Source organism: Mirounga angustirostris, unplaced genomic scaffold (genome assembly GCF_029215605.1).
Source record: "Mirounga angustirostris isolate CCGP_5_RB_7025 unplaced genomic scaffold, mMirAng1.0.hap1 SCAF_2, whole genome shotgun sequence".
Taxonomy (NCBI): domain Eukaryota; kingdom Metazoa; phylum Chordata; class Mammalia; order Carnivora; family Phocidae; genus Mirounga; species Mirounga angustirostris.
Window position 1 is genome coordinate 42452109 of NW_026991710.1, and position 9759 is coordinate 42461867.

The following is a 9759-nucleotide window of genomic DNA, read 5'->3' on the forward strand; positions in this document are numbered from 1 at the left end:
GACACAGTGATGGGCAAGATGACTCTTCTTTTATATTTCTCCCAGATTCATCAGGAAGACCAGTTTCCGTTGGTGAATATTCTGATTTATTAGTCCACCAATTAGAGACCCCAAAAGGGACGTTAGTGGCATTCCAAGCTTCAACCAGACACCCCAACCTATTTGCCCATCTGGTATGTTGGAAGTTCTGGGGTCACTCTCCTCGAAGACCCTGGGATTCCTGGGGCCCTACATGTCCAGCCACCACTCACTGCTACTCAGCTCTCTGATGAGCTATCCTGCATTTCACGGACCCATCTCATCCAAGTCCAGCCTTTAGGGAAGTGCCTTACTGTTAAAACATCTTCGCAATGTGCTTTTTCCTGTTTAAGAGACTGGACGGGGCAGCAAAATCAGAACTCATCCATAAGGATTCTGGCAGTGAAGCCTAGAGGTTAAGATCATTGGCTTTGGAATCAAATGGCTCTGGATTGAAACCCTGCTGTATCGATTATTAGCTATCTAACCTAGGACAAGTTACTTGGCTTCTCTAAAACCCCCCTTGAACGTAAAGCACTTCAACATAGAAACACACTGAGTATTAGAAGAGAAATTCAAATTATTCTCAAAAACTCTCATCCAGAATCTGAAGAGTACTAAGTGAAAGAAACCAGACACAAAAGGCCACGTGTTGCACGATGCCGTGTACATGCAATGTCAAGAATAGGTAAATCTACGGAGACAGAAAATAGAGTAGTGATTGCCTATGGCTGAGGGGTTGGAGGAATAGGGATTAACTGTTGGTGGGTATGGGGTTTCTTTTGGGGTAATAAAAATGTTCTGGAAGTAGACAATAGTGATGGCTGTGGAAATTTGTAACATCTACTGCATTGTACACTTTAAAGGGATGAATTTTACGTAGATAAATTGTATCTCAAAAGTAGTTAAACTTTTTAAAAAGAAAACTATTAGGAGCTAAAACCATGGATTTTGAAGCCAATTTGTTTCAGGAACTCTCCCTACCTCTTTAGCACTGGAAGTAAAATGAACTGTCATTTCACTGGAAGACTGTGTCTCTTTCTAGGCAGATCATTTGTTCTATGATGACTACACAATAAATGTCAGCCCACTGCAATTTGGGCATTTGCGGGGATCAGTAACACACAGTTCTCTTAGCCTTCTGTGAGAGACTGCTGAGCAGCCTGGATTTATGGGCACAAAGAGCCAACCTACCACCTTAGATTGGGAGATTCTCTGCTGCTCAGTTCATCTGGGAGATATTCCAGGTGGTAAATTAGATTTTTTCCATCCATCTGGGATGGAAAAACAGAGGCAGGAAACAGAAAGTCTATTGGATTAACTGTAAATATTTTGATGTACTATGGTCATTGGTTCTTACTGTAAATGTGTGTGTGTGTGTGTTGGGTGGGTGGGGGGAAGGACAGACTTTGCCAAAAGGAAAGAGGGGAGGAGTTTTGGATGAGTCAGTGCCTATTGCAAAACTGGAGTGGATTAATTCTGGAATTTCATTGAGTACATTCAATGCTTCCAAAGTATAATTTTAAAAATACACAGTGTTTTCAGATTCATGTCTCAGACAGGGGTGTCTGCACTGCTTATGGACAATTTCTTTGGCATAAGTAAGATTACAAGATTTTGATAAAAATTATTTCTTTACTGTTTGGAATGTCTGAATAGATTTGTGGTCTTTCATTTTGTTTTAAAACATGATTAAATATGGTTTAAAAAAAGACTTCTGTCCAGTTTTTGAATTTCTTCCAGATTTATAGCTGATTAATATTATATATGTCAAGCTGCTTTTTATTTTTTCATTTTTTGGTTCAATAATGTCAAGTGAGATTCTTTCAAAAAGAAAAAGGTTTACAAAAGACAAGGAATTATTTTTTATACCACATTAAGGCATTAAGAAATTTACCAAAATCTATCAGGGACATTTAATTTTTTAAATGTTTTCCCAAAACTTCTAGGGGGAGTATATAGCCAGTGGGAGAAGTGGAGAGAGATCTCAGGGCAGGAAGAGAATCAAAGAGAAGATAAACTTAAATAGGTTCTTCTTGGACTAGCATGGACACACTGGGCTCTTTTATTCCCTTTGTTTTTACTGAATGTACTGTGTATTGAGACTTTGTTGAAACTGAAGTTCCCACACTCTGTGCTATGTACTAATAACCTTTAAGAGACTAAGTAGGGTATTGTAGTCTGCTCGGGCTGCTGTAACAAAATACCATAAACTTAAACAACACTTTAAGTGTGGTTTAAACAACAGAAAAATTTCACAGTTCTAGAGGCTGTGAAGTCCAAGTTCAAGGTGCCAGCCAACTAGGTTCCTGGTGAGAGCCCTCTTCCTGGTTTGCAGATGGCCATGTTCTCATTGTATCGCCATAGGATGGAGAGAAAGAGAGCTTGCTCAAGTCTCCTCCTCTTCTTATAAGAGCATTAATCCCATCATGGGGGCTCCACCCTCATAACTTCATCGGAACCTACCTACCTCCAAAAGCCCCACCTCCAAATACCATCACATCAGCTTCAACATTTGAATGTGGGAGGAACACGATTGCACTCCCACATGAATGACCTGAACATTTAACAGGCAGTAAATAACAACAGCTACCGCATATTGACTGGGGACTCTACTGGGGATTTCACTTCTTCTTCACAAAATCCAGTAAGGTCTTTGTGATCAGGTCCGTTTCATAAATGAGGGAACTGAAGGTCCTGGAAGTTAAATAAATGGGCCCATGGTCAAGCAGCTTGGGCGTGGTCTAAATCCAAAATTTGAATCAAATGTTTGGTTCAGGTTTTTGACTGCCAAAAAACCTGACATATGAGCTGGCAATCTTAAAACTGGGTTAACACTCTGTTTCCAGAATCTGCAACTGCCTAGTTTCCATTCCCTTGGGGTTGGCGTCCCTTTTGCAGCCCAGTAAACAACTCCTTCTGTTGTCTTCCCCTCCTAAGTGATGCTGTTGCCCAAGTAAGAAACCTGGAAGTGAGGAAGGTGCTTCCTTCTCCTACAGCCAGCTCATCAATACATTGAGTTCTGGGGGTCCTTCTACGCCTTCTATTTGCTTGCAATCTATCTTCTCTAGTGCTACATCTGTTACTGTGGTTCAGAAATTCACCATTTCATTGCGTAATTTACAACAGCCTCCTACTTGCCATCCCTGACTCCTGTCTTCTTACCTCTAGTCCATGCTTCCCGAGGATGTTTCCACTCCCAAGAGTGATTTTTCAAAAATTGTGAATCCAATCCTGTTCATCTACTATTAAAAATACTCAGTTTTCATTGCTTCAGGAAGAAGTTCAAATTTCTTCATATTCCTTATAATGACTTCACTGTTTTGGCTCTATCATTCCAGCCTCCTTTAGTATACAGTACTCCTTGGATCAGGATTGTATTTGGTTGCAAGTGACAGAAAACTAAAAATACCAGTGGTATAAACTATAAAAAGCTGATTTTTTTTTTCCCTTTCCATATGGCAGGTGTGGTTTTTTGGGTTTGTTTTTTTTTTTTAGACTTTGGTAAAACCTCTCATATTAAGGATATAGACTTCTGCCCTTTACACTCATAAACTGTAGTAAGTGCAAGAGGGAGGATCAAGGATTACAAAAATAACATTATTTGTAAAGAGAAATAAATAAGAAACTCCCAGGTGATAGTATTTTCCCTAGAGCCCAGGGTGCCTGCTCTGTTGAGAACTTTTGTTCTCCAAGCAATGTGTAGGTGTGACAGCAATCGTTCCTGTTTAAGAGATAACCTTTAATGCAACTTTTTATCCCCTTTAAAATGGATGCACACAGTGTTTTAGCCTAGGCTCAAAGCTGAGTATTCTCCCATCATCTTAATAATTGTTTAGGCATGTCCTATGACAATTATACCGAGTTTCCTCAAACAACCCCCCACCATCACCACCCCTATGTTCTGCTTGTTCATACTCCCTTTACCCTTCTCTGCTATTATCACTGGTATCTCTGCTTGTACTTGAAAGTAAAAAGCAATTCCAGATTACAGCCAATTCAATGGCCCTGCTCCATAGTATGGCCCCCGATGAAGAGACAGAAAAGGGGAGAAGCATGAAGGACCATCATGGGCTACCAGAAGCCCAACTTGTTTTTTAAAAAGAGGCTCTTAGACATGTTCCCAGCAGATAAGTCTTGACTGGCTTGGAGAACAGGAAGGACTACTTCACAAACACCACAGTGTTTGAATTTCTAGAGGCCACCCAGGCCAAGAAGACATCCCTGCAGTGCTTCACCACACATTCATTGCTGCAGTACTCATTGTCGCAGTCCTTACAACAGGAGGGTTCTCACAACCGGGTCTCACACGTCGAGGCTGGGGTGAGAGTGTCACGGGAGACCCACTCACAAATTCAACATCCATTTGAGAAGGAGACTCAACCTCAAGAACTACATCTGTGATCATCTCACAGATTGTCTCAGGAGGGGTTTCCTCCACTGCGTGGGCCTCGGAGCTGTTGTTCACAGGCCGCTCAGGACTACTTTCCACAGCTGGTGGGACTAAGGGCATCTGCATTTTCAGAGTGGGTGGAGGCACAATCTTGATCTGCTGGATCAGGTGGTGGCTGATGCTGTAAACTGATCCGAACTTTCTGAAGTGGAGGCTGCTGCATGGCCTGCAGTGGGGGAGGCTGCTGAAGAATGGTCACTTGCTGCTGAGTGGGGGGCTGAGGCATCTGTTGCAGTGGAGGGGGTTGTAGTCGGGGTGGAGGCAGGTGCATAGAAGCAGCAGCTGCTGCCGCTGCCTGCAACACTGAGCGAGTGACAATTTGGGCTTGTTGACTGGGCAGGATAGTGGCTGTTCTGGTTTGGCCTCGTTGGACCCCCCGGGAGGTCACCACTGTGGCTGGGATAACGGTAACCATCCCTCCTTGAGACATAGTAATAGAAGAGGGCAACATCTGTTTGGTAATAATCAACTTGGTGATATTGGGCTGACCCCCAGCCCCAGAAGATGCCTGGTTTGCCACATAGGAGGAAAGAGTGGAGTTAACAACAATGGAAGGGGACAGGGCGGGGGGGGGGGCTCTGTTGAGGCTGGTGAGGGAGATGCTGGGTCAACAGTAGCCATAGGAGGTGGAGAAGGAGTCTGTGACGGTGGCACTGGATCCAATTCTACTGTTTCCACAGTGACCTGACACTCTTGATTGTCTTTATATGCAGCCAGAGCCTTCAGATACTCTTTCTTGGCAGCTTCAGTTTTCCTCTTATACACCTGTTTTTGCTCCTCTCCAAGACTATCCCACATGGAGGCCACAATTTTTGAAACTTCCCCAAAAGTGGCATTGGGATTCTGTCCCTTAATGGCAGCCTGTGTATCACGAAAGAATAAAGCATATGCTGAAACTGGCTTCTGAGGTTCATTAGGATCTTTCTTTTTTCTCTTCTTTGGGGCCTTCTGCTTTTTTCCTGCTTCCACCACAACTGTCTTCTGGCTGGGAAGTTGCCTCCGGAAATCCTCAATACCATCCTCATGAAGTGAACTAGTAGGTGAAGGGGTGGTTGAAAGACGATCCTCAGGTGACTGGGCAGGTGGCAGGATGGTGCCACCCCCTAAGCTCAAACCAAGTTGAGAACTCAGTTCTGACTGATCAGTGGTGGTCAACTGGCTATGCCCCATCAAGCCAGATGTCATGTCTGTCATTGGTACATCAATTGTAACAGGTGGGTTGGCACTATACTGAGTTCCTATAGAATGGTCCAAGTCCATGGTCAAGCCCCCACTCAGGAGCCCCCCGCCCTGCTCCATCAAGCCATGGGTCATGCCCACAGGCATGTCCAATGTCTGGACCCCATATTGGGCTTAGGAACTTCCAGTTAGGTCTCACATAACTTTGTCACATGGCTAAATTTGCTGCAAAAGAGATTGGGAAATGGAGTCATTGTTTTTGGTGGTCATATGTCCAGCAAAAAAAAAAAAAAAAGACTCTCATATTTTCACTCTCAACTATTTGCATAATACACTCTATACATGGATTTTCTTGTGTGTCTCTGCATTAGTTGGAGAGTTCCTTGGCATGGGTGACTAGAACTCAAGTTCCAGGTTTGGGTTTGTTTGTTTGTTTTCTTGCAATAGAACATTCCATTTAGCTTAAATGTAGACACGTAGCCATACATGTCTGAGAATGTGGACATAGGTATAATCCTGCACAGGGAACATGCATTGCAACCCAATGACTGATACAGAGGCCTCCTTGAAGAGGGGATATTTGAACTGAGAGCAGAATTAGGAGGAGCTAGTCATGCAACAGCCAGAGGGAGGAGCCTTCCAGGCAGAGAGTTCAGCTAGGACAGAGACCTCAAGTTGAGGCAAGAAGGGATTTGGCATTTTCAAGAACAAGAGGAAGCAGTGTGGCTGGAGGGCAATACATAGAGTGCGGGCGAGTGGGCAGAGCTGCCAAGGCAGCAATGGCAGAAACAGAACACATGCCGGGTGAAGATGGCCCAACATGGAGGTCACCAGAATGGGCTCTGGGGCAGGCCATTTGGATAGCCCACGGTTCTACCACTTACTAGCTGGGAGACCTTGATAAGCGACTTAGTCTCTCTGTGCCGTAGCTTTCCCAACTTTAAAACAGTCATAGAACAGAATCTTTATAGAGTGGTTGTTAGAGTGGTTTAAAGAACAGAAATTTATTTCTCACCATTCTGAAACACTGTGAGCACTCAATAGGTCCTTTACACCTACACACCTGCTCTTTCGAAGGTGTGTCTAGCTTTCTGCCACTCCTGTCTTTCCACTATCTTAATACCCAAACCTAGGCTCCTGCCACCCTCCTGCTCTCTAGTTCAGTTAGTTCCTCTCTCACTTGGAATTAGGTTTGACTACAATATAAAGCAGGTTAGACATAGAAAACTTCTTCTTCTTTCAAGTGGCAATCCTGAGGTAGACAAGCCCAGGCTGAGATGGTGGCTCTGTGGATATTAGAGACCCTACTCCTTGCATCTTTCTTCTCCATCATCATTGACTCTGGCTTCAGATAGATGCTGGGGTTTCAGCCAACGTCATGTCCATGTCCCAGAAAGATAAAAGGTAGAAGGAAGGAACGCTGGGTGGCTCAGTCAGTTAAGCATCTGACTTTGGCTTGGGCCATGATCTCAGGGTCCTGAGATCGAGCCCTGCGTTCAGCACTCAACCCTTACCCCACCCCCACATCCAGCCCTGCGCTAAGCAGGAGTCTGCATCTCCCTCTCACTTTGCCCCTCCGCCTACTCGTGCGCTCTCTCTCTCTCTCTCAAATAAATAAATAAACATCTTAAAAAAAAAAAAAAAAGGTGGAAGGAAGAAAGGACAAAAAGGCATACTCACTTTAAAAAACTATTCCTGAAGCCCTATCCAACAGCCTGCTGTCGTTTCATTGTCCAGAATTATTCACATGGCCACACCCAGCTGGAAGAGAGGCTGGTGTATGTTTTTTCCAGCCTGGCACATTGTATGGGGTTTAATTACTGTGAAAGAATCCTATTGGGATAAACCATCTTCTTTCTTGTTGCCCAGATTCTAATCCAGACTCCTATTCTTTGTCTCCTAGGCCACTTCTCATGGGCTCTCTGTCCAAAAATTCCCATCTTCAACCCATTTTACACATGCACAGCCTTCAGTAGCTTTCATTTGCATCAAGCAGGGCCCACAAACTAGTATCTTGCAAACTGAATCCAGCCTACAGTCATATTCTGATTGACCTTCATGGTACTTTCAAAACAAAATAAATTACGTACCACTGAATTGAATTACTTACCAAAGTTTAACAAACCAAAATTCTCTCTAAAATCCTGCATTTCCTTCTTTTGATAGCAGAGGTTCTGGGCCCACATCCCTAAATAGCAATAATTAGCTGTGGTTGGGTGATCACTCACTGCTTTGGATAGCGTTTGGGATTTCCAGTTTGCCCCAATCCCGGCTCTTCTCTTGCCTCTTCCCAGACCATACCCAGATCACAGAAAATTTACATTTTCTGACTATCCCCTGAAAGCATTTGAGTTTATGAATCTTGGCTGAAAGAGTGAAAGCTAAAACTCCTTGTCTTCTCTTCAAGACCCTTCCATGATCTGGCCCTAGCTCACTCTTCCAGCTCTTCTCTTCATGTGCTGTCTGCTCCGAACACTCCCCACATGGCATCTCTTGCCTGTAAGCTCCATGAAGGCAGAAACCATGTCCGTTTTGCTCACCAGTCAATTCCCAGCACCCACAATAGTGCCTAGCTCATAAGGAATGCTCAATAATTAATTGTTTGATGAATCAATCCTTGTATTTTGTCACCTCCTTGTTTATGCTCATGGTTCCACTCCCTCCAATGACCTTCTCTCATACCCATGTGATAGGAGTTCAAACATCCTTTAGAGTCAAACACCGAAGATTCCCCCTATACACTTGCTGGCAGTAACTTCTTCTCTGAACTCCTACAAAATCCTAGTGCTTTTAAGAATCATGGAGTTCCCAGGACATATCCCGAAGTGCCCAAGGCTTCCACACTCTGGAAGGAAATCAGGTTGGAGAGGACTCAATAGGCCTGAGAAGTTATATGTCCGATTATATGAGATGTTATATGCCTCTGGTGGCTAGGTTTGGAATGGAGTGAGAGAAAAAGAAGATAGGAGGCTACTGCAGTAGTCTAAGCAAGACAAGATGGTAGCTTGGGCTTGGAGATTGGCAGAAATGAAGAAAGAACTGAATGGATCCAAGAGATTATCAGCACATTAGAATGTCAGGACTTGACAGTATAATAAAAAGATAGTAAAGGCAAAGGAAGGAGAGGGTTTCAAAGGTGATTATTTGATTGCTGGCTAATGTAAGAAATGAATAGTACTATCATTCCCTGAAAAATAAAATACTTAGAGAGAACCAGGCCTTGGAGTCTAGTTTTGGCCTTGTTGATTTTAAAGATCTTTGAGACATTCAACTTAAGATGTCAAGTAAGAGGTTAGATATATGGGTTTGGAGTTCAGAAAAGCATTCTGGGCTGAGGATATAAATTTGAAAATTATCAGAATTATCAGCTGTTGAAACTCTGGATATGGTTATGGTTGCTAAATGCTGAGGGAGGTAGTATGGAAGAAGAGAATAGGGCTCATGGCCCAGTCTTAGGAGGCTGACACTTAATACCCAGGCCAAAGAAACTGAGCCTACAAAGGAGATAGAGGGGATTGTCCAAAGACCTAGGAGCCAATCAGGTAAGGATTGCATTGGAAAGCCAAGGAAGAGAGTCTCAAAATGGAAGGAGAGGTACGTTGGTGAAAGGTGAAGAAAGATGAGAACTGAAAAACAGTCACTAATGCAGCATTTGGTATGTCATGGGTGACCTCTGAAGGAGCCATTTGGAAGAGTGCTGGGCCTGGTGGGAGGAAGCCTACTGAAGAGCGTTGGTTGGGAGATGAGGCAAGAGAGACAGTGAGCAGAGTTGTGGCACCCTGGGCCAATGCTGGATTACGTGATGTGGGCATCAAAGACATCCCTCGGATATGACTAAAAATATCTAATGGATCTAGCACCATGGAGGTCATGGGTGTCCTTAGAGAGAGGCAGCCATGGTGGGGGAGTATTAGGGTTGGGAAAGAGGGTTGGGGATTGGAAGGGAAGGAAATGGAGACTATAAAAATGATGTGACCTCATAATGAAAACTGGCTCTGCCCTCCTTTGTCTCTGTCTCTACCTGCCTAAGTGCTTAACAAGAACCTCATTTACCCCTCTGCCTCCCCCAGAAGATGGAACCACAGATGGTAGCAGGGAAGAGGAGATAC

General features: G+C 43.8%; 1 protein-coding gene across 1 annotated transcript; it reads right to left on the reverse strand.

Moving 5' to 3' along the window:
* Positions 1-3631: 3631 nt before the first annotated feature.
* LOC123848960 (TOX high mobility group box family member 4-like) lies at positions 3632-8175 on the reverse strand. Its single transcript, XM_045881805.3, is given in 5 exon segments — positions 3632-4297; positions 4300-4573; positions 4575-5042; positions 5045-5823; positions 8148-8175. Coding segments are annotated over 5 exon segments (1665 nt in total). The 3' UTR covers positions 3632-4181.
* Positions 8176-9759: the final 1584 nt, after the last annotated feature.